This window comes from Lepidochelys olivacea (assembly GCF_965140295.1).
Source record: "Lepidochelys olivacea isolate rLepOli2 genome assembly, chromosome: 1".
Lineage (NCBI taxonomy): Eukaryota > Metazoa > Chordata > Testudines > Cheloniidae > Lepidochelys > Lepidochelys olivacea.
Window position 1 is genome coordinate 218,142,943 of NC_140411.1, and position 24,484 is coordinate 218,167,426.

The window sequence follows — 24,484 nt, forward strand, 5'->3', positions numbered from 1 at the left end:
CAGAGGGGAGGAGCTCCTTGAATTTTAGGATAGAGGACCATGAGTTGTAGTTGTATCTACTCAGGACCATGAGTTGGTTTGCGATCCTGAGAGAGAGACCCGCTGTGGAATAAATTTCCCTTCCAAACAAATCAAGCCGTTTAGCCTTCCTTGATTTGGGTGCAGGGGCCTGCTGACCTTGCCTCTCTTTTTCATTCACCACCTCCGCCATGAGAGAGCATGGGGGAGGATGGGTGAAGACAGACTCATATCCCTTAGTGGGAACAAAGTATTTACATTGGGCCCCCTTGGCTGTAGGGGGGATGGAGGCAGGCGTTTGCCAAATGGTTTTGGCATTGGATTGGATAGTTTTTATAATGGGTAAGGCTACTGTAGAGGGCCCCCCCCGTGCCAGGATGTCCACCATTGGGTACTCCTGTTCCACCACTTCCTACACCTGAAGATTCGTATTCAGGGCTACTCGTCGGCGGATTTCCTGCAGGGCCCTGTAATCCACGGGAGGTGGCCCAGATGTTGAGGTGCCTGCCACCGCTTCATCGGGGGACAATGAGGAGGAAGCCACTGGTAGGACCGGTTCCATGGTGGCCCCTTGATCTGTAGGGACCGGGTCCTCACGGGCACCAGGTGTAGCCTCGGCAGGCAAACATGATGCTGGGTCTGAGTTTTGCAGAGGGTCCTCGGGTGGGCGGCTGAGAATTGCCTCTGGGAGGCAAGATCCCGAGGAGGGGGTGTGAAATACCAGGAGGAGCACCCTGGGCCTGATGATACACCCAAGGGGTCCAGAACTGCCATTGGGACGGCCACTGGGGCAACAAAGCGTCCTGCCTTAGGCTCCCCTGCCCTGATCTGGGCGCCTCAGATGACCCTGATGCCCTGCCTGAGTGGAGGGAGAGTGACCTTGAGTGGGATGGCCAAGGGGGAGCGGAGCGAGACTGCACTGGAGAAACATCTTCCTCCAATGGGTGGGATGCGTGCCGTGAAGTGTAACGGTGCTGTGATGTCGATCAGTGTCATGATGCTGAGCAGTGCCACTGCGGGAAGCGATGGCGAGGTGTGAAGCGGTGCCATGACGTAGAGTGGCACCGAGGCGGGTAACGGTGCCGTGATGTACAGCGGTGCCGCAATTGAGGATGGTGCCGAAGCGGGAAGCGCCACCGTGATGTGGACCACTGCGGCGATAAGGAGCGGTGCCGCGATAAGGAGCGGTGCCGGTCTGTCAAGTGACACCTGGAAGGCGAACAGCATGCAGGCTGAGGCCGGTGCTCAGAACGGTGCCGCGAGGTCACAGAACGGGACCTGGACCTCGAGTGGGACCACTACTTATCCGCCGATGACCACCTCTAACGGGAGTGGTTCCAAGGGTCGAGGCTATGGGACCAGTGCCGTGAATCAAACCGGTGCAGAGCATAGGCGCAGTGCCGTGACTCGGAGTGGCACTGGGACTCAGAGCGGCGTGAAAATCCAGGTCGGCGGGCAGATGGACCCAACATGGCAGGCTTGCCTCCTCTAGACGGTGCCATGCTCTGAGGGAGTGGAGGCTTATCCCCTCACCGTGGGAGATTTAGGTGCCATCATCTCAATGAGCCCCCTAGCTGCTTCAAAGGTGTGCGGGGTGGAAGGCATCATAACTTCCCCCACATGCAGCCGCTATGAGTCCAGGAGAGTAGGGCTTCCTGGAGAGACAGGGGCCTGCGATAGGCCATAGGCCCGTCCTCTGCACTGTCCCCTTCCGGGGGTGCAGTAACCGTAGCAACCCACTGGGAGGATTTCCCTTTGGCCTTTTTCTTGCGGACAGCCAGGAAATGAGAGCGGTGCTGGGGAAAACACTTTTGGGACCCAGGGGACTGGCAGCTCCTGGGTTGGTGTGCCGAGTCCTTTCTCGGCACCACAGACAGTGCTGCAGGAGGAGCGCTCCGCACCGAGGCGCTCAGGGCCGGGTCCTGCTGCAGATGGAGGGCTGACTCCATGAGTCCCTCTCCTTCCTGGTGTGAGGCTTGAAAGCCTTCCAGATCTTGCACTTTTCCGATTGATGGGCTTCTCCCAGACACCGGAGGCAGGAGTCGTGGGGGTTGCCCATGGGCATAGGCTTAGCCCATGAACTACATGGTTTGAAGCCCTGAGACGGCATGCCCTGAGGCCCTGCAGGGCGCGTGTTCGAGGGGGAGCCCCCCCACCGCACTAAGTAACGAGACTACAATTAACAACTCAGAACTATTAACTAACAATGGGTAATTATATACAGAGATTAACAGAAGAGCTAGGTATTAGTGGGACACTGGCAAGCAAGAGACCAGTGTCCAACAACTGTCACTGGCAGTAAGAAGGAACTGAAGGGGGATCAGGCAGGGTCGTGTATAGAGTGCCATACCGGTGCCACTCCACGGCCGGCCCCATGGGTAGCTGCTAGGGAAAAGTTTCCGACAGTGGTGCAAGCAGCACGCGCGCACACCTAATTGGAATTGATATGAGCAAGCACTCAAAGAAGAACAAAACTGATCAATGCAAGCCGAAATCTCGTTACTTATTTAGGGAGATCTGGACTTCAAAGCAGACTGCAAAAGTCTCTGAAAGGTGATGGAGAAACATGATGGAACAGCCACCCAGCCATGTTTAAGACAATTGAGGCGCAGTCGGTCAGAATATATGAAATTTTGACAGAAAAGGGGGATGCTCAGCTCATTGATAGCATTGACCACAGCACCTTGAGCATCTTAATAGGGTTCCTGCAACCCTTCAAGGAAGCGTCAGATGCGCTAGAGCAGTCATACAGTCCACTCTCCACTTGGTGTCCATTTGGTACAAAAGGCTGAAAAAGCATCCCCATCCTTCTACCACTGATGTAGATAGTCTAAGTCAACTCAAATCCAAAGTCTTGCAGTGTCTCATTGAAAAGTTTGAAATCAAGCCTATGCACAGAGTAGCGGTTTTCCTGCACCCATGAAAGAAGGAGATGAAAGTTTTCAGTGAAGAGGAGAGACAGGAAGTTTATCAAGGGACCAAGAAGCCTGTCTCTTTGCAGGAGACAAATATTCCTGCAAAGAATCTTATGCTTCTTTCATCAGCTACACAGACATCATCATCAAAGGAGGCAAAATGGTCACATACAGAGTTTGAGGATTTGGATAGCAAGTGTGGAAGTGACAATGATGAAGATGACAAAGAATGAAAATGTGCAACTGCTGGAGACAACACAAACAAAATTTCCCCTTCTCAATCGAGTTGCACGGTTTGTGCATTCCATCATTGCATTTAGTGCACTGTCCAAGACAGGCTTCTCAGTCTCTGATCACACAATGAGAATCATACTTCACTTAAACCAAAAACAGTGGATGGTTTAATGTTTTTACACAGTAACATGTCAAAGAAAATCAGCTATCCCTAGGAAGACATTTAAGACTAAGTCCTGCAATTCAAGGCTGGTAGATAGCCCTGCAGTGCTTAGCCCCACACAAATTAAGCACTGGCTGGGTGGCTGGAGAGCATCTTCATCCCTCTCCTGTGCCCCTCACTCCTGCACTGTGCCACTTTTGCCCCTAATCCCTGATCCCCTCCTGTACCAACCCCAACCCCCCCGCGCCCATGTGTGGAAACTGACCTGGAGTCATGGAGCACCAGTCATCACTCTTTGCACCCCCTCCCCCCCCAGCACTCTAGGGAGGTGCAGAGGATGACCTGCCAAGTCAAGAGGTGCCAGGGCTCAGTTCCAGCACAAATTAAGCACTGTAGCCCTATGACAGTATTCCCCTTGCATGCCTCCACAGGGAGAATGGACTCCCTGTCCCTTGCCCTATGGACTATTTAGACTAGAGTATCATCACCTTCAGTTACCTCTTTATCAGCAACTCACACTGGGTGATGCAGATAATCCCCTCAACTAACCACAAAGGGGGGGGGGGAAGGGGGCGGGGAGAGGCTTTGCGATCAATTAAAAAACCCAAGCAGCCTGCCTGAGGAACTAGTATTCATGGCATTTTTTTCCTCAACATCACCAGCAACACATTGCACCACATGCAGGAAACAGCTTTATTGATTGAGACCTCAGTGGGGCTTTAAATCAATGGAATATTGCAGACCACAGCAAGAAGTGCTGAGCAGGAAGCCTGGAGACTGACAGCTGCACGACAAGGAGGCGAAGGCTCCCTTCTCAGCCCCTGACATTCCAGCTATTGGGAGAAGACTGCAAACCCTCAGTGAGAAGGGCAGGAATCTGGATGGAAACACACTGCTAATTTCCTCAACACATGAACCGCTCCAGGGAGAAAACCAACCTTTAGCCAAAGAGCTAATGACTGGTGCAAAAAAACTGGGATTGCTGAGTTCTAAAGTGTGACGACTTTATAAAGCACAAGCTAAATAGGCTGCTGCCTTTTTTACAGTTTAGTTTGTGATTTTGAGAATTATTGACTTGAGACGTTTATTACTTTTTATGTAAAAGGCTATTTGTTCTGATACCTGTTGTATAATCAGATTGATGTTTAAAAATAATAAGTGTGCTTTCTTATACAGAACATACGCACGCACACAGATGCTCCTCCTGAGAGAGGCACAGAGAGATAGAGTGTAAGTGCAATGCAGATGCAAATATAGAAAAAAAACAGAGTGTGGATCACAGGTCAGATACAAGTTTATTCTCTTGGATGCGGTTCAGATGCAGATCCAAATTTTTGTATCCGTGCAGTCCGTGAAGGGCTCTAGAAATATTGTGCTGGGATCCCAGAGGGGAGTGATAAAGTCTCAGAAACTGGAAGGGGGAAAGGAGAGGTTACTCTAACTCCTCTACAACAGAAGGAAACAGTGTGTTGCCATGTATGGGAGGGGCTGAGGCTGGCTCCTGCAATGCAGAGAAAAGCAGCATGCCCATGGGGCTAAGGGTGGACAGCTGTGTTGTCAGTTACTAGTGTTTTGCAGTTGAACAAGGGGTACACCCCACTCTAGAGAGCATAAGAGAGTGTGTCCTAAAGGAAGCCCCAGGAAAGGAAAAGGGTGGGTGGGGGGGAGGTTTTTGAAGAAGATGGGGGATTGTACACGGAGGCTCCTATGGGAAAAAACAAAAGCCCTGGGCAGCCCTATAAGCAGTTGGTTGTGCCTGCCCAGCACCATGGGGAATTAATGTTGCTAGCACATGACTGTCCTTTTACTGGTCACCTGGGGCACAGAGAACCCATGAAGGTAAAAGAAAAATTTCTACCGGCCAGCAATACAGGATGATGTGAGGAATTATTGCAGGAGACCTGCAGATTACGAAAAGAGTTAAAAGACATGAAGGATGCTGTTCAAACTTACCTGAAAGACAGTCAGTCCAAACGAAAGGCGTGGTCTGATAAACATACTTGTAAGCATTCTACTGAAATAGGAGACTTGGTGTTGGTATTAAGCCCTGTGAAAAAATACACAATGCAAAATTCTTGGGAAGGAACTTTTGAGGTGATAGAGGTAAATGAAGATACATATCATGTTAAAAAGCTTCATGGTAATGTTGTCCCATAGCTACTACATGTAAACAGACAAAGCCTATCACAACAGGAAAGCCATGGTTAATATGATCTTCTGTGTAGAAGGGAAAACTGAGGCACACCACCTCATTGATTTAATGGCTGAAGGCCAAAAACTGACTTCTCTGGAAAGCATTGATACCTGCAGTGCATTAAACACCAGTTGAAAGGGCAGAGGTGTTGATTGTGCTGGAAGAACACACAGAAGTGTTTTCTAACAAGTCAGGGAAGACACACTTGCTGACTCATTACAGAAAGGATCACAGCCACCTCCCAGCAGACCCCACAGGGACACTGGCAAGGTGCAGGAACAAATTCATACAGCTATACAAAGCATGTAAGATCTGGAAGTAATTAAAGAATCTGACAGCTCGTGGGCGTCATCTGTGGTCTTGGTCCCTAAGACAGACAACGCTGCAATGTTGTGTGTTAATTACAGAAAACTCAATACTGTCACAGTGCCAGATGTGTATCCCATAGAATTGATTATATGCTGGACATTTTAAGCAGAGCTAAATATCTCAGCTCTTTTGATTTAACTACAGGTTATTGGCAAATTCCTTTAGATAAGGTACCCAGAAAAAAATCTGCTTTCAGCACTGAGAGGGGATGGTACGAGTTCCCAATATTATTATTTGGCTTAATTAATGCAGAAGCTGCGTTTCAGAGGCTGGTCAACAAAGTGCTAAATGGTTTGCAGAGCTTTGCAAGGGTGTATGCCGACGACATCGCAGTGTTTAGCAACGCCTGGGCTAATCACAAAAAAAAAACACTTAAAAATTGTGCTGTCAGAGCTCAAAGCGGCAGGCCTAACTATAAGAGCCTCCAAGTTCAAAACTGAAGCAGCCAGAGTTCCTTATCTGGGACACTGGGCAGGGGGAGGTCAAATATCCCCTGATCCCTTGAAAGTTGAAACCATTTTGTAAAGTGACCTGTATCCCAAATCAAAAAACAGGTCTAATTTTTCATAGGTGTAATAAACAGTTACAGAAGGTTTGTGTATGAGTTCAGTGACATTGTACCTGCAGGCACAGATCTATAAAAAAAACAAACCACAAAGCCTAACAACGTTGTATGGACAAAGGCATGTCAAGAGGATTTTGATAAGGTAATAAAATCTTCTCTGAAAAGCCTGTTCTAGCTAGTCCAGATTCTGACAAAATGTTTGAAATGTATACAGATGCATCAGACATTGGTCTAGGCATTGTACTGATGCCGAGAGGGGAAAACGACAAAAAACACTCCATTGCTTTCTTAAGAAAAAAATTGGTACCTACTGAACAAAATTATTTTGTCAGAGAAAGAATGTTATGAAATAGTTTGGGCAGGAAAGCAATTAAGGTCCTATCTTTTTAATAGAAAGTTCGAGGTTTAATGGATCATTCACCATTAATCTGGTTAAACAAAACTAAAAGCTCAAATTCCAGGCTTCTACATTGGAGTTTCATACTCCAACAGTTTGATATGGATATTGTACATATAAAGAGAAAAGAAAACATGGTGGCAGATGCCCTAGCCAGGAAAGAGGGTCCTGACCTGCAGCCTCCAGGGCAGCCAACGGTGACCCTACTACAGCTTTGTAAGGGAGGAATTGTGACAGAATATACCCCCGTGTTCACACACTATTGTAAAAATGTCTGTACAAGGTATGCCTTGTGAGATATCATTTAAGAACTCAACTTGCTGATCAGTAATATCATGGCAAAATACACATAGCAACATTATATGTTGTTATGAACATACCCTGAAATCATGACTGAACTATGTCTCAGGATTGTGTCCTGGTATATCTCAAGACTTTGTTACCTGGTTGCCAAGTATATAGAAATAATGTACTTGAAAGATATTACCTGTCATTAGGTTATCGAGAAACTGAAGTACACCTTTTCTTACATCGATATTCCAGAGCAACTAGTGACAGACAATGGGCCACAATTCATTGCAGTAGAATTTTAGTCATTTCAAACTAATTATGATGGATTCTGATCATATTACTAGCAGATCGGATTACCCATAAGCGACTGGATGGGCTGAGAGAGCTGCACAGACAGCCAAGAAAATCCTACAGCAGAAAGATCCATTTCTTGCTCTTCTGAGTTACACCATTACAAACTACTGGATATAGTCCAGCACAACTCCTGATGGGAAGACAACTCAGAACTACTGGTTCAGCTTTGGTAAATAATCTATTTCCAAAGTTGCCAGACATGAAGAGAGTAGGTAAGTTGGGTAAAAAGGCTTAACAAGCTTATGAACACTTTTACAACAGACATCACTCAGTTAGAGAGCTGCCAGCTCTAGAACCTGGTGACCATGTTCATGTCAAATTGGATCGAGAAAAAGGATGGACATCTCCAGCTGTTATAAAGAAAAAGAATCCAGCACCCAGCTCATATGTGATCAAGACCAACAGTAGAGAGTTCAACAGCAACCACTGACATCTAAAGTTTGTTCCTCAGAAAGAACGATGAACAGAACAAATGGTACAGATGGCAGATGCAGAAGACGATGATGACTCAAGGATTCCAAACTGACCACAGCCAGTTGTTGCAACTAATGGATAGCCAGATGATCAAGTTGTTACACATCTGGGTCATGTAACTAGAAAACCTGTACGCTTCAGAGACACTTAATAGACTTACCTGTACTGAACCTCAAAAAGACCATGATTACAGCCCACTTGGACTGTAAGCTCGTCAGGGCCATCTATTACTCTGCGTTTGTGCAGCGGTGAGCATAATGGAGGCCCATTCGTAGTTGGTCCCAAGGCACTACCATAATACACGCGATTATTAAATAATAACTACCCCAGAAGTACAGGCCTGAACCACTCAAGCTAAAGGAGGACTGTAATTAGGCCTGGCAGAATTTGATTTTTATTCTTTTACAATTTCAATGGCTAATATTGATGTTAAATATTATTTTAGACTTTTAACTATTTAAATGTTATAGCTGTGGCAAATTATGGAGGAGTCAGGCAATATTTAATGACAGTAGATGTTGAAATTCAAAAAGTTAAAGCTGTATAACCATTAAAACACAAATTGTCAACATCACAAGTCAAAATACACAAAGTAAATAACCATAAATCAAACTCTAATAAGTCTCAAGTAGCATTTATCTTACTTTGCCTCTGTAAATTTTGATTATCAATGGAAATATTTTTTCATCAGTTTGTGTGTACAGTGAAATCAACGTTTACCAACATTTACCAATAAAAGTCAAATCCTTCCAAATCTCATATATTGCTGAACAGTTCTGATTTGCTCCAAAAGAGGACAGTGGTGATACAGACACAGACTAGCTGGTTCATTACACTATTGGACATAGATTGGTGCCTCCCCACACTAGGGGGAACAAGCTAAAGGCGAGGACACGTGACCTCCCCAAGTTTTTCCTCCCCTCCCCCAGCCCGGGGCCCCCGTGCTCCCTGCCCGCTTCCTTCCCCGGGCTTGGCTTCCGGGGACAGTGGTCGAATATGCTGATGGCTAGGGGGCTCCAGCTCACTCGGCCGCTGTCCCCAGAAGCCAAGCCTGGGTGGGGAGCAGCCCAACACCGCTGCAGCTAGGCACTCTTCCAGGAGCTGCTGTGCTGCACCGGGCAGCATTCCAGCGTGACCGGAAGAGGCTCTAGTCCAGCCCCTTCTGCTACAGCTCTGGCCCTGCCCCGCTCCCCTCCCGGGCAGCTACTGCAGGGGTATTTGATCCTGCATGCCCCCCCCCGACGCATCACCTCAAATATTGGAGTTAGAAGTATACTTTTATTTCTGGGTTGACACATTCTCATTTCACCTTCCTCTGTTCCTTTCACAGCACTCCTAGTCTTGGGCACAAATGAGAGACAGATTTTGGGAGTGCAATGGAAGCTAGTTTACTGTACAGCAAGTAGAGAACAATTCAGTAGGGGCAGAAGGCCCAGTTTCTGCAGCATTCCTGGTGCCAAAGAAATGAGAAACGTGGACTAAAAATAAAGTCTGTCATCTGATCAGCAACACAGAAGTGTAACCCTAAGGGGTCACTGGGCCCAGCCTCTGTCACACTAATGACCTACGCACTGGGGCAGAGTGAGAAAAACTAAGACTCGGAATCACACTCAAAACTTTCCATGGCAACAAAGATAATGTCAGCAGGTCTCTGCAATGCTCCCAGCCCTGAAAGATGAGGACTGAAAATGGATCTAGGTTTTCTGCACAGAACTCATCCTCAGAGCTCCAGCCTCAGGGAACTGAGAGTCCATGAATCAGATTTCAGTCTCCTACATGGCTGTGCAATTCTGACTCATTTCAACAGAGGGCAATGGTGACACAAAACTCCTAGGAGCGTCACCAGCCTGGCCCCACTGGGAACAAGGATTAGGCATGTCTGGATGCGCTGCTGCGGTCCGGATCCATTGGCTGGGTATGAGTGAAGACTATTCTGTGGGAAAGTGCAGGAGGTGGTTACTTCGGGGATTTCTCACAGATCCACGGGCAATGAACTTCACAACTGGAGGCCTGGAGGGTACCCTGCAACAGGACGCCACAGTCCTGCACGGGGCTGTTAGAGATGACCCTGCAAAAGAGACACAGAGAACACAGACTGAGGAGAAATAGTAAGAGTCATCACTAACAGGCAACCATAAAGAGTTTTCTGCCTTGTCAGGGGGAGGTGACAGGAACAGCCACAGAAGGGGCAGCTGTCACTGAATCCAAAACGAACACTAATAGAGACTGCATATATAGAATAACCCCCCTGGCCCATTATCATCATGATACCCATGCCAGTACTAGACAAGGACACGGTGAAGTGAATTAACTTTAGCAACTTGAGCGGTGTGTGTGTTCATGCCAGGAGCCATCTGGGTCAGGATGAGAGTGGCAAAGCTGGGAGCCTCAGCGAGAGACCATTTCCTTCCAGGCGTTCTTTAGAACATGGAAGTTGGAATTCCAAAGGGAAACTGGTCAAGTAGTATAGCATAGGATGGGGAGTCATGAGGGCCTCATCCTACTTCTGTCAGTGACACACTGCGTGACCCTGTGCATGTTGGCTTGCTTCTCTGGGCCTCACCTTCCTTATCTGCAAAATAGGAATACCAACGCTGAGCTCCCCCACAGAGCGGGTGTCAGGCTAGCTCATTACTTGGAGTGCTCTGAGAAGGTGCTAGAGAGAGGGAAAGTGTTCTGCCATTATAATAAAGTCCCAGGGCCAAATCCTGAGGTCCTTTTTCAGGCAACTGAATGAGTAAAAATGAAGGCTCAAATGCTGGTTTATGCTGGTGTAAATCCAGAATAACTTTACTAACGCCAAAGGGCCTATGTCAGGTCTACACTATGGAGACTATAGTCGTAGCTATGCCAGTGTAGGAACACCATCTCCCCGAGTGACAGTAGCTAGGTCAATGGAAGCATTCTTCTGTTGACCTACTGGCAGCGGGGCTTAGGTCAGCAAAGCTACGACACTTGGGGGGTGGGGTGGATTTTTTGACACAGCTATGTCAACCTAAATTTTAAGCTTAGACTAGGCCTAATTCTTCACTGCCTTGAACTTTTTGTGCCACTTGCACCAGTGCAAAGTGGGTGTGAAATGCTCCCAAATCAGAAAAGTAGGGCTTGATTCTGATCTGACTTAAACCAGTTTAACAGCAGTGGGACTCTAGACTGTAACCAGTGTAACTCTATTCATTTCAGTAGAATAATTCTTGATTTACAGAGCTGCAGTTAACATCAGTTTCAGAGCTGTAAGATTTTTATAGCTACTTTTCATAGGTATATATGACATCATACTGTGCAAAGTGGCTGTCACGCACCCCAGGAATACCCAGGGCTGTGAGGTACCTCACCACCACCACCTGCCATTAGCTTGAGGCAGTCTTGCCTGTGCCTGCTGTGGATTAGCTCTCTGAAACCACCAGCCTGTGGTAACATAAGCACACCATTCAGGCCTCACTCTTGCTCTACAGGTTAGTAATAGTCCCCAAGTCCTCTGAGCCTTCCCTGAAGTGTCCAGCCCCAGTATACTAGACACTCACAGAATTACCAGGCCTGCTGTTCCCAAAGGAATAGTACACAGCAGCTTGTCAGATTCAACTCAGGACCAGCATTTTGCTTAAATATATCTCAGTGCTGTGGTGTTAGAGTGAAAACAAGAATAAATTTATGATCAAAGCACAGCGATACAAGTGACAGTGAGTATGAGTATTGGAAACAAATGGTTACATACAAAAGAAAATCATAACACACTTTCTAGAGACAAAACTTAACTAACAAGTTATAAGCTTCTTTAACCAAGAGTGTCTCAACCACAGTTCTCTCCAGTGTTTTCAACTAAGCCTAGCTGAGAACGAGACCCCTCTTTCATGAAGCAAATATGCTATCTATTTACTTCCTAGGTGAAGGATGACATGTTGTTGTCTTGTCTCCCAAATACAGAAGAGTAAACCTTTGATGTGCACCTCAAGATAGTGTTCTCTCCCCCTACTCCACTGTGTGGTTCTTCCTGTTATTTTTCTCTGTCATGTTTTACAATCCTTCATGACCTCTCCAGGTCCCTTCCAGTCCTATGATTAACATGCAGTTTAGACTGATAAGAGGAAACCCATTGTGAACCACACAATAATTAATTAACATGTAAACAGCCATATAGATAAACATTTCTTGTCTGTCAGAAAACCTGTTATTGCTAGTGACCAGTCCCTAGACAAAGTCTATAAGAACTTGATTTTTAATGTATTTACATAACTCCTTACATAACATTCGTATTCGCTTCATAATTATATAGGATGACCAGTGTGACATTGGCTTTTATTTGAGACCTCACATGACATTCTTTGGTGAACTAGAATGAAAAGACCAGACCCAGGAGTTCCCTGTAGCTCCTCTGCACCCCTTTGCCAGTTGGCATTAAGAGGGTCTTGGGTCAGAGTAGTAGAGAAAAAGGCTCAATGGCCTTGGAGTCATGCTGATGGCAGTAGAGCAGAATTTGACAGTGCGTAAGGTCTGGTCTAAACTTAGAATTTAGGTCAACATACCTACAGCACTCAGAGATTAAAAAAATCCACAACCCCTGAGCGCTATAGCTATGCTGACCTAACATCTGGTGTAGATGCAGCTAGGTCAACGGAAGAATGCTTCTGTCCACCTAGCCATAGGCACTGAATCTGTGGGTGCTCCAGGGCTGCAGCACCCATAGAAAAAAAAACGTGGGTGCTCAGCACCCACCAGTTGCTCGGCAGCGGGCACTGGGGGGAGGGAGCGGAGGGGGGGGGTGAGAAGAGGCGGAGCGAGGCAGGGCATGCTCGCGAAAAGTGGCGGAACAGGAGCGGGAACAGGCAGAGTGAGAGTGGGGGCTTGGGGAAAGGGGTGGAGTAGAGGCAGGGCCTTGGGGTGGAGCAGGGATGAAGCAACCATCCGGAAAGAAGAAAGTCAGCGCCTGTGCGTCCCTCAGGAATATTGTGTTCCTACATTGACAGGATAAACGCTTCCCTCAGTGTTGGGTGCATCTGCACTGTGGGGTTATGCCAGCATAGCTATGGTACTGTACCTGTACCTCAGTAGGTTTGCCTGGGTAAGGACTGATAAACACTGTTAGTACCTGAGGATCTAGCTCTTCCGAGTGCTGCTGTTTTTTTTAAAAACTGAAATCAAAAACTCACTTTGTATTGTTGAGTTTTGAGCCATCTTCCCAGGTCCAGCCAGTGCCTTTGCTCTTCCTCAGACCAATCCAGTGGGAATCTAGGTGCATTCCCAAGAACAGGTCCTAGAAGGGAGTGGGGAAGGACAAAGGAACTAATCAAAATCAACAGGAAAATTCAAGTCCTGATAGGCAAACAGAGCGATCAAATGTCAGGGAGCAAAATATACCAGCTGAGCCTAACTATTCTCAAGAACCTTTATTTTCAGTGATTATTTCGTTTTAAATTTCCTGGGAATGTCTCTCTGTTTATTACAAAAATACTAAAATGTGTGAAAATCAGTGCAAAAAATTAAACTTGACAGTTTTCTGCATAAATATCCTGGTTAATATGGGGGGACAGGAGGACAGAAAAAAAAGTAACAGAGAAAAGTAAGAGTATTGAAAGTAAAAGCAGTTTAATGTTGTGGTTTATTTAATGAACTGTACATTAACAGTTTGTGACTATATGTACACACGTGCATGCGCGTGCGTATCTTCTACCACATTGCTTTACGTTGACCAACAGCCTCACATTTACACTTAGACTAACTTATTATTAACATAAAACACAACTAATAGAATGCACTGGATTTTCTTAAGATAATCAGTATTTTCATGTACCTGAGTGGCCAAAAATTGGATGAAAAAAATCAATAAAAGCTAAATAATAACTTCTGTAAAACTTGGGAATTTTTCAGTAAAAATTGAAAGGACCTTAACCTTAAGAAGCTGCGGGGGCAGCATGCAGAGCCCCTTGGCTGCTCCTACGCGTAGGAACCGGAGGGAGGACATCCCACTACTTCTGGGAGCTGCGCAGAGTGGGGCAAGCCCCTGACCCCACTCCCCAGCTGAAGCGCCGGAGAGGGCAAGCCCCGGACCTCACTCTCCATCGGGCACTTGAGGGCCAAATTAAAACGTCTGGAGGGCCGGAGGCGGCCCCCGGGCCATAGTGTGCCCACCCTTGCCCTACAGGCTTTCATTTCCATTTGTCTGACTTTGAGCTTGTGTTCATTGTTCATAGAAAGAATAACTGTACACAATAAATTCCGCCTTGGAATAAATCCACAAAAGTTGAGGAAATCACTCAGAATGAATTTGCCCCACTGGGTTTCTACCTAAATCATAATAAATACACCATGCCTCCTGCTGCCAGGAATGGTGATGCAAAGAAGCAAACAGCAAAGCTGACATCTTCCAGCAATGAAGTGTCTTTGTGAGGCAAGGGACTAGGAGGAGCCATAGAGATTCCTGGGGAATGGAAGCTTGGAGGCACCAGGGAGGGCTTCTGGCCATGTGGAGATAGGCCAGATTGGGAAACATCTCCAGGAAATCAAAGAATGTTTTCAGCAAAAGGGAGCCTATGGGTCACAACCTGTGCAGCATAAGGAACACAGTAGCACGTGGCTGGAGTACAGGGGTGATTTGTAGAAGGAAAATCCAGTGTATGTGGAACTCATGACAGGAGATATCAAGGGAGGCCCCAGAAACTGAGAAGTGGGTGGGGAACTTTCAGCCGAGGGGTTAGGGAGGTTTTCTGGCAGTAGAGGGTCGTACAGGGGTTGAGGACGGCTCCCAGCAGCAAGGACTGTGGTCAGGATTTGCTTAAGCAAGAGTCCCAACTAGCTTTGCCTAGTTTGCCTGGTGCCTGAAACTCTGAAGTGAGCTGTAGCTCACGAAAGCTTATGCTCAAATAAATTGGTTAGTCTCTAAGGTGCCACAAGTACTCCTTTTCTTTTTGCAAATACAGACTAACAAGGCTGTTACTCTGAAATCTCTCATGGTCATCAGTTTTGTGCCCCCTACCTGGCACCTGAAGGTGAAAGACCTTACAGATGGCTCCCAGTATCACCCATACAATTGTGTTCAGTTGCTTACACTGGCTGAGCTAAGCTAACTCTCATCAGTGGAAACTATTGGCGGGGGCGGGGGAAAGGAGACACGGGCCAGAGGATGCAAAAAGGCTCCCATGCAACATCCTTCTCTGACTGCTGATCATAACCTCCCCAGGGGAGCCTCTTGGATGTAGACTGAAAATGTCAGCCTCCTGTGAAACATTGTTATAATCAAGGTTTTTTCTCTCCTTTATAGTAAATTGGTGTCAGCATGATAGCATGCACTGGGGGCAAATCACAGAAGCATTTGCAAGACAACAAAAGAGCCTCATGTAATGATACTGACAGACTTTTACCATTTTCTTGGCATCACTGATCATCAGGAGATGTGATCCTTCTGCAGAACAGGATGCCTGGCTGGAATTCCAATCCTTTTTTATCTTGGAGAAGTAGTAACAGCTGCTCCTGTAACCCAACCACTGGTCAGGGCATCCAGGATAGGAGCTATCTGCAAAGGAATCATAATAATGACTTTTCTCTATTTCTATTCACTCTGAAGAATTTTAGGGCATTTTATAGCCTGGATACATGCCAGGATTGTACATCCGCTTGCGGAAATGTAGCCACCTTAGGTAGAACATGACAGCCATGTGGAAATGATGGACTGTAATTAAGGCAGGGACCTGAGAGTCAGGAATAAAAGTATAAATGGCTATACAAGGCAATGGAATCACAGGCCCTTTGTGTAATTTGCACCACTCTGACACGGGGATAACTCCACAGACTTCAGTGGCTGCAGTTACTTAGTCCTGTGAGAGCAGAATTTAGCCCTCTGAAAGCAAGACAGGCACTGCGTGTGGTTGAAACACAGGGGAAAAGGTCACGACATACTGTGGGTGTGATCGTTTCACAGGATGAGAAGTGGAATAGGTGTGACTACAGCTTATAGCAGCTTGCAGCATATGCATATGGAGTTTAACACCTTCTTGTGCATGCTACCCGCAGAAGGTCATACCAGCAATACTTTTATTTCTCAATTCACTGTCTTAAGACTCATTTTTCTGGAAAAAAAATTATTATATTTTTATTTATATTATATTTCATTGTTCTTCCTTTAACTAGGAAACAAGGCCTAGGATAGATCCTCTGGGGTCTCCATAGCGGGTGACCTCAGTAAGCTGCAGGCAAGCTTCTGCTTTCCTTTACAGGAAGCTAGAGTATCTCCAGTGGCGTTACTCCCGATTTGCCATAGTATAATGGTAATCAGAATCTTGCCTTCTCTGCTTAGGTGAATTGAGAACAGATCTCCCATCTTGTGATCTCAGGTAGTTCACATCAATGTCTCTTTGGTCACTCACCAATCCTCCAAACCGCCCACGCTACCACTGCAATCACCAGGAGGGTGCTCAGCATCCCAACACCTACAGCCAAGCTGCACAGGCCACATGACCAGCGCTGGGGAGCTGGAAGAGAGAAAACAGGAACCATGGTAAATGTATGGTGTGTACACCTACCTGACTATGCATCCCCATTAATAGTTGTAATTTTTAGGCTTGTACACACACAGTACTGAATAATTTATAAATGGGTCCAACAATTACAGCATTCCTGTCCCAAACAGCTTATGGCTACAGAGAAGGCTATAGATTTTATACCCCAAAATGGACGCACTGCTTACATCTCCCTATAGTTCCTTTAATAATATATCCATACCCAGAAATGGCTACCTACATCTGCAAAACCCAGGCATCAGTAATTCCACAACACTGAACTCAACAGCCCTGCACAGTGCTATGGGATATTTTGCAGCAGGGAGCACTCCTGGTAAGGGAGCACCTTCCTCTGAAACAGAACTGACCCCAATATCTCAGAGTCCAGCTAGGACACTGTGTGCACGGGGATGGTGCATGTGACTCAACAAGAAGCGCTGTTCCTGAAGAATCATTACTGACTCCAATGTTCCACTGTGGTGCTGAAGAATGAATTTGAGCTGCTGGAGCCGCTACTTTTCATATACAATGTAAAAATAAGACCTTCTCCACATGTTGATTTAAAGATGCCCTGGTACCTTCTGCCTGAGTAGGTAGTTTTAATCTCAGCATCCTGCCCAGGTTCCTAATCATATACCTACATTCTGCCTCTCTAGAATTCTTCCTGGAGTTTCAGATGGAAAAGTTACTCCCTTCCTCTGGCATTGATCATGTCTTCGTTCATCTCTGTACAATGCCTAGGAGACCTTTGGATAACAATTCATTATTATTATTATTATAGTTTTACTAGCACAGTGTGGCTGTTGAGTGCTTCAAGATATTGGACTCAGTCTGAGGGCCTGAGAAATCCTGCAAACCCTGATGTTAGGAGGGAAGGGAGAGCTCCACATCCATCACATAATCTTTTGCACACATTGACTATAAACAGAAAATAGCTCAAACAGGAGATAAATCTCTGCTCACATTTAACACTGAATTCTGGTTTCACAGTTCTGAAAGGTCGCCTGTCCAAACTTTTCAGTTCCTCCCTCTCTCCCTCCTTCTCAAAAACAGAGTGTGTCCCGGACCCTCCTCTCTCAACTTCCCAGTCCAGACGTTGCATCTTTCCCACAAAACCAAAGTTCCCGCTACCATGAAAAACTAATTTCAGCACAATATGAATGAGGCAAGACGAAAATAAAAGTGTGATGGGTACTGTTGCTTGGTTACATCTTCCCCAAACTGTAGCTGTGCTGGCTATGTTATTATTTTGACTTTTAAATGTCCCTCTCACTGGGCTCTTGGCACATGTACAATGAAAGAATCACAAATCAGAAATAAATGTATCACTATAAGTTCATCTGCCTTAATCAGTTAGTCCCAATAAGTTATCAATATCCCTTGAACTCACATACACTTTCCTAATCTTGCCTCTTCCCCAAAAGTTGGGGAAGCTAAAAGGCCTTGAACCAGACTATCAAGGTCAGCAGACTCAGGATCCAGGAGGCAGATGGAAACAAACCAAAATAAATGCTCTGGTACCCTTCCAAGATTCAGCCACAAGACTTCACTCACAGTCAATTGTATAGATGTTCAAAATGTGATCATGCTTGATCCTTGGGCTTGGTTCCCCCTCACTGTGGTGCAAAGACACCCATGGGCTCTGCGTGTTTGGTTTCTCCTAAGTGAGGCACATTACACCACTGGGCTTCTTGAGCTTGGCTCTCCTTTGGAGGGGGTGGGAGGGGGTCAGATGCTCCCTTGGGCTCCACTAGGCTCCTTAGGTTTGGCCCCTTCTTGACTGGGGAAAGTGACAGTATTCTCCCAAGGCCAATCAATCACTCACAGTAGATTGCACAGACCTTCATAATAGGATCATCCCTCTCCTTTCCTACATGCTCACAGTGAGCTGATTTCTTTTGTCGTCACCCACAATTATTTGAGCCCTGGGTTCAGTGGCTCCTCTCCTTAGCCTGGGCAAAGGGCCTTTAGCCATGGGCAGCGGGTATCAGGCTGGGAGAGGGACAGGCGTGGCTCACCCATGCTCCACCCCCAAACCTCCTGCTGCTTCCCACTCTGCGGTGGCATCGGCCTCCCTCCCTCCTGGTGCTTCAGGGCTGGGGGACCTGTGGTGACACTGCCCTCCCTCCCTCCAGGGCTGGGGGCGCTAGCCTGGGGCAGGGGCCAGCAGCCACAGTGGGAGGACTCTGGGTTCCGGCAGAAGGGGCAGGGCTGGCGGCTAGTCTCCCCCAGCCAGCGATTCACGCACTGCCCATGCTTTCTGTTGCGGGCAGGTTTGTGCATGCCCACCTCCCCGGGACTTCAACAGGTGAGCAATGAAATAATTAATACTTGAAATGTCACCATTGTTATCCTTGTGTATCTGGCTTGGCTCCCACTGAGATAAATAGGGCAGTTCACACGACACAGAGTTATTGTTTCAGATTCTGGAAACACAGATAGAGATCACTGCATACAGTAGCCTTGAAAACAGGAGCTGAGTGTATCTCCCCCACCAACCATTACAGATAGAGACTTTTTAAAACACATGAAAACTTGAATTTTGGAGAATAAGGTAGCAGCATACAAGCAGTGTTGGTATGCCGCACTGGTGCATACTGGCTGAACCTGAGTCTTGGCACGATCCATCCAACTAAGGAGGAAAGAAAACTCCAGAGTCGAGGGTCCTTCCGTGAGAACTTAGTGCCTGTAGTTCTGCCCCGTTGAACCAAGTTGCTGTCGGCCTGAGGGCCTCTGCTGATCTCAACTGTTATGGTATCACATGAGGAGAGAGGCTGTGTGTGGGGAAAGGGGAAAAACCACCATGAGATGAACCTGCACAAGAGGTGGAAATCTCACACTGAATAATCACGAAATATTTCCTAACAGCGAGGAACCTGTGAAACTAGAGAAGAGTCTCCCCCTAGGAAGAGGAGGGAACCTTTTTACAGGCAGGACATTTAAACAAGAACTGGACAAAGCTCTTGGAGAGTTGACTGTGGTGAACTGCATTGTTCCCCAGGGAATGACAAGATGTGACCCAATAAGAGGTAGTAACAGCCTTGCTTCAGCCCAGAGAAAGATCACCTCATTTCTCCAAATGAAGTGGACAGTGACCAGATGCTGTTTCCTGGGGAGGCAGAGGGATATGGGTTTGAAGAGAAGCTTCCCCTTTTCTGTTCCTCTGGTTTTGGCTCAGCAGGGGACAATGTGAAAAGGGAGATTTTGAAACAAAAGAGAAACTGCAAACATATAACTGAAATATACACAGTACAATCCCCATCTCCCACGTATTGGACTTGAAACACAGCCAGAAAACATAGCCAAAATCAAGGAGGTTTCCTACCAACTAAGTGAGACTTCACTGGCAGGTGGATATTTGAAGTTTCCCATAGCAGCTTTGTTCAAACAGATCAATATCTAGGCATGTGGCAACAGCCACAGGCACCAGGAACGTGTGTTTTAGCTGCATACACAGAAGCATCTGTGGCTAACTGGCTCTGTGGAGGAGGGGAAAGCAGTGGACGTGTTGTTTCTTGACTTTAGCAAAGCTTTTGACACGGTCTCTCACAGTATTCTTGCAGCAAGTTAAAGTAGTATGGGCTGGATGAATGGACGATAAGGTGGATAGAAAACTGGCTAGATTGTCGGGCTCAACTGGTAGTGATCAATGGCTCCATGTCTAGTTGGCAGCCGCTATCAAGTGGAGTACCCCAAGGGTTGGTCCTGGGGCCGGTTTTGTTCAATATCTTCATAAATGATCTGGAGGATGGCGTGGATTGCACCCTCAGCAAGTTTACAGATGACACTAAACTGGGAGGAGAGGCAGATACGCTGGAGGGTAGGGATAGGATACAGAGGGACCTAGACAAATTAGAGGATTGGGACAAAAGAAATCTGATGAGGTTCAACAAGGACAAGTGCAGAGTCCTGCACTTAGAACGGAAGAATCCCATGCACCGCTACAGACTAGGGACCGAATGGCTAGGCAGCAGTTCTGCAGAAAAGGACCTAGGGGTTATAGTGGATGAGAAGCTGGATGAGTCAACAGTGTGCCGTTGTTGCCAAGAAGGTCAATGGCATTTTGGGATGTATAAGTAGGGGCATTGCCAGCAGATCGAGGGACGTGATCGTTCCCCTCTATTGGGCATTGGTGAGGCCTCATCTGGAGTACTGTGTCCAGTTTTGGGCCCCACACTACAAGAAGGATGTAGAAAAATTGGAAAACGTCCAGTGGAGGGCAACAAAAATGATTCGGGGACTGGAACACATGACTTATGAGGAGAGGCTGAGGGAACTGGGCTTGTTTAGTCTGCGGAAGAGAAGAATGAGGGGGGATTTCCACTACCTGAAAGGGGGTTCCAAAGAGGACGGATCTAGACTGTTCTCAGTGGTAGCAGATGACAGAACGAGGAGTCTCAAGTTGCAGTGGGGGAGGTTTAGGTTGGATATTAGGAAAAACTTTTTCACTAGGAGGGTGGTGAAACACTGGAATGCGTTACCTAGGGAGCTGGTGGAATCTCCTTCCTTCGAAGTTTTTAAGGTCAGGCTTGACCAAGCCCTGGCTGCAATGATTTAGTTGGGGACTGGTCCTGCTTTGAGCAGGACGTTGAACTAGGTGACCCCCTGAGGTTCCTTCCAACCCTCATATTGTATGATTCTATGATCTCTTCTTGAGACAGTGAAGCAATAGCCTCACTCTACACAGTTCTGATGAGATCCTACCTGGAATATTACATTCAGTGTGGGCACCTCATTATTAGACATAAGCAAACTGGGGGGAGTTCAGAGAAGAACAAAAATGATCAGGGGATTGGAAGGAAACAATTATAAGGAGAAATTAAGAGAGCTAAAAATCAATCTTAACTAAATCACAACTAAGGTGGGGACTTCATAAGAGCCTGCAAATATCTGAAGGGTGTAAACTGCAAGAGGGGAGAGGAAGCTATGGAAGGAAAAATATAAGACGAATTCCAGGAAAACCTTCCTGATAGTGAGATGTGTTGAGCTGTGGAATGGTCTCTTAGGAGAAGAGATGGAAGCTCTGTCACAAGGGGACTTTTAAAACTAGACTGAAGAAAACACTGAAAAAATATAATATGCCACATGGAACAATCTTGCACTCGCCCTTGGAAGACAGACAGGATGATCTAAAAGATCATTTCCCTTACTCATGTTTGATTCATATATGCCAATAATTTATCTGTACCTTCATCTACATAGGCTTAAATTCTCCAGTCTATTGTCATGCAGTGAAGTTCAAGCAAGCTACAGATTTCAGGTGCCAAACCTGAGAATCCTACTAGGGGCCTTACTTTCAGAGATGCTGTGCTCTTTCAGCTACCGCTGATTTCCGATAGTTGTGAGTACTCAGCACTTTTAAAAATCAAACCCAAGATGTCTCAAGCTGGACACCCAAAATCAATGGCCAGCTCTAAACATTTCTGCCATAACTCCTGTAGATACCATATGACAGAGCCTTTGCTCTGGGATTTACCAATTTCATTTGGCTTGCTTACCTCTCTTTGTCATGTCGTCGTTGGCACAGACTGGCGGTGTCCGTGAAAACCGTACAGAAGTATAGATTATTTCTTCACTCATTTCAGCCACAGAGGTTTCTGCCCAGCTTACCTCCATGCCAAGATGAGGTGTGTATGGCAAGCAGTTTGAATCAGGCTGTTGCGCGAAAGAGCTCAGAATAAGGCAAAACAGGAAACCTGAGGCTGCATTTAAATAGAAAAACATGCAATCTGGCAGCCTCCACCTCTAGCTGTGTGAAATAAATGAATTCAAGGAAGGGGTAGCTTAAATGGAGGCAAGAACAAATACACTGATACAAAACAGAGGGAGTACCAGGAAACAGATTATTATGATCGGTGTAATAAGCAGCAGTCACCAGTACACCAACTGCCTAATCATTGCCAAGCACTTTGGAGGCAACACAGCCAAGATGAGTTTTAAGAGGAGATTTGAGGAGGACAAGGTGGCGGCTTTGTAGACTTTTACAGAGAGCTCTTTCCAGGCATAAGGGGCAGCATGGTAGAAAGTGCAAAGTTGTTCTTGGAAAATTGACAATTTCAGCAAATGGGCAATGAAAGCTGGAATCAGTGGCAGAACAGAGGCAACAGTCACATCTCAAAAGTGTATATGAGATGACAGATAAAAGTGAAACTCATCCATGAAGGCCTTTTAAAGGGAAGACAAATAGTGTTTGATGCGGTAGAGACGGGGAAGAGAGTGGAGGGATGCAGAGGAGGAGGAAATGGTCAAAGTGATAAAACAAGTAATGCTTTGAATGAAGGTAAGTGGAACAAAAAGTGGTTTCTCAAGACCAGAGAGGAGGAACTTGTAGTTGAGACATGAAATAAGGTGAAGTTTATCTATACAGTGGATCTTAAAGACATTATTCAGGAAGAACCAGCAAGCAGTAGATACAGCTTGGATGTGAGTATCTAGACCAGTGGTTCTCAACCTATTTATCATTATGGGCCACATATGCTGTGTGGGGGACCAGGCAGCAGCCAGCTGTTCGGACCCCGAGCTCCACCCTGCGGGGCCAGTGGCAGCCAACAACCCACCACACAGCACAGCAGATGGGAACCCACAGCCTTTAGCACACAGCTGAACTGGGCGGCAGCTGTGTCCTAATTGGGCCGCATGCAGCCTGCGGGTTGAGAACCGCTGATTTAGACAGAAGACCAAGTCAAAGGTGACACTCAGTTACAGGTCTGAGTGACAAAGAGGATGGGTGGCGTAATCCATCGTGAGTGAAAAAGGGAGGATAGAGGCTTGAGGGAAAAGATTAAGAGCTTTGTTTTGGCCATGTTGAGCTTCAGCCGATGGCTGAAAGTCCATGAGAAGATGTCAGACCAGCCTAGATTTTAGCTAGGACAGGAAACAGTGGAGAGGTGTATCTGTGAGCCATTAGTGTAGATATAATTTACTTAAATTTACAAATAACTATAAAGATGCCTATCCAAGTCCCTTGGTGCCTTAACACTCATTAATACAATTCAAACCTCAGCAACATTAAAATGATCACGTCAGCAGAAGCTTACCAGCCACCTACAGAAGCTTCCCCTTCACGGTCTAAGACACATACACTCAGCCCTCTCCAAAAACCTTATCAAACAGGTGTCGTTTGTAGCGTGCCTGGAAAATAATCAGATTCTGACTATTTCAGACCAAGAGGGGGAGGAGATCCCAGAGACGCCGAGCCTCACAGAGAGAGCGCCCTGCCAGCCACCCCCCTCTTTCCTAACTAGGGGGCTCCGCTGGAGTGCCCCCGGGACTGCAGCCGTGGCAGTAAGGCAGAGATAGGGGTGATCCCTCAGGGAGGCTGGTCATAGGCCACTGAGGTCTTTATCCAGGAGGAATCAATTATTTTTTGTGAAGGTCCAGATTTCTTGGTCAAGGCATAGTCGAGGTCCAGACTCCAGAGAAACGTTTTCACGCCACAATAATGACCACCGTGAGTGAAGTAAAGGACTTTGCAGTCCATTACAAAGCGTCCAGCCGTCCGGATTTGGCCCACGGTCGGCCTATTGACTAAGCCTGGCTCACACCCAAGAGCTTGCTCTCCATGTAGAGGCCTGTGGGCAGCCAGGGCAGATCCCGAAGCTCGGCCAGGAGAGGTTCCCAGCGGCTCCCCCTGGCTTTCAGGTGCAGCCCTGAGGGGTCACCGCGGGGAGCTCCGGCTCCCCACCGCACGGCAGGGCCGCGAGCTCCCGGCCAGGCGCAGAGGCGAGACGCGAGCCCACATCCCCTAGGAACCGCGGCGGTCGCAGCGCGTAGGGGACCCGGCCGCGGCGCCCGGGCTGCGACCCCCGGGCAGGGAAACCAGGGGGCGGGGCCTGCCACGGCCCGGGGGCTTCCACCATCTCCCCCCCCCGCGCTCGGGCTCGAGAGCCGCCCAGCGAGCAGCGGGGTCTCAGGACTACAACTCCCAGCAGGCACCGCGCCCGCCTTCTCCCAGCGCGTGGGGGGTGGCGGTGGTGGGAAAATCAGATGATGGGCGAGGAGCGCGTGAGGGTCTCGTGAGC

General features: G+C 47.1%; 1 protein-coding gene across 6 annotated transcripts; it reads right to left on the reverse strand.

The window, feature by feature from the left end:
- Positions 1 to 9,346: 9,346 nt before the first annotated feature.
- On the reverse strand, positions 9,347 to 24,318 carry KLRG1 (killer cell lectin like receptor G1). Of its 6 annotated transcripts, XM_084639918.1 has the most exons (6): positions 23,501 to 24,318; positions 19,030 to 19,237; positions 16,332 to 16,436; positions 15,330 to 15,481; positions 13,122 to 13,225; positions 9,347 to 10,042 (listed from the first exon to the last, which is right to left on the reverse strand). In XM_084639918.1, the coding sequence occupies exons 3-6, from the start codon at positions 16,384 to 16,386 to the stop codon at positions 9,931 to 9,933; spliced, it is 423 nt and encodes a 140-aa protein (XP_084496044.1). In that variant the 5' UTR covers positions 16,387 to 16,436; positions 19,030 to 19,237; positions 23,501 to 24,318; the 3' UTR covers positions 9,347 to 9,930. The 6 variants fall into 6 exon arrangements, 5 of the variants coding, with proteins under 5 accessions (XP_084496044.1, XP_084496043.1, XP_084496042.1 ...); XR_014713090.1 differs by lacking the exon at positions 19,030 to 19,237 and having other exon boundaries at positions 15,320 to 15,481; XM_084639917.1 differs by lacking the exon at positions 19,030 to 19,237 and having other exon boundaries at positions 23,501 to 24,317.
- Between the last annotated feature and the right edge of the window lie 166 nt (positions 24,319 to 24,484).

Coding starts and splice junctions, on each gene's coding strand:
- KLRG1 (XM_084639916.1), bottom strand. CDS start 22,187: ATGTTTTTCTATTTAAATGCAGCCTCAGGTTTCCTGTTTTGCCTTATT. Junction 16,437..21,961: donor CGACGACATGACAAAGAGAG/GTAAGCAAGCCA, acceptor TCTCTCTTCCAG/CTCCCCAGCGCTGGTCATGT. Junction 10,043..13,121: donor TCAAAACTCAACAATACAAA/GTGAGTTTTTGA, acceptor TCTCTTTTGCAG/GGTCATCTCTAACAGCCCCG.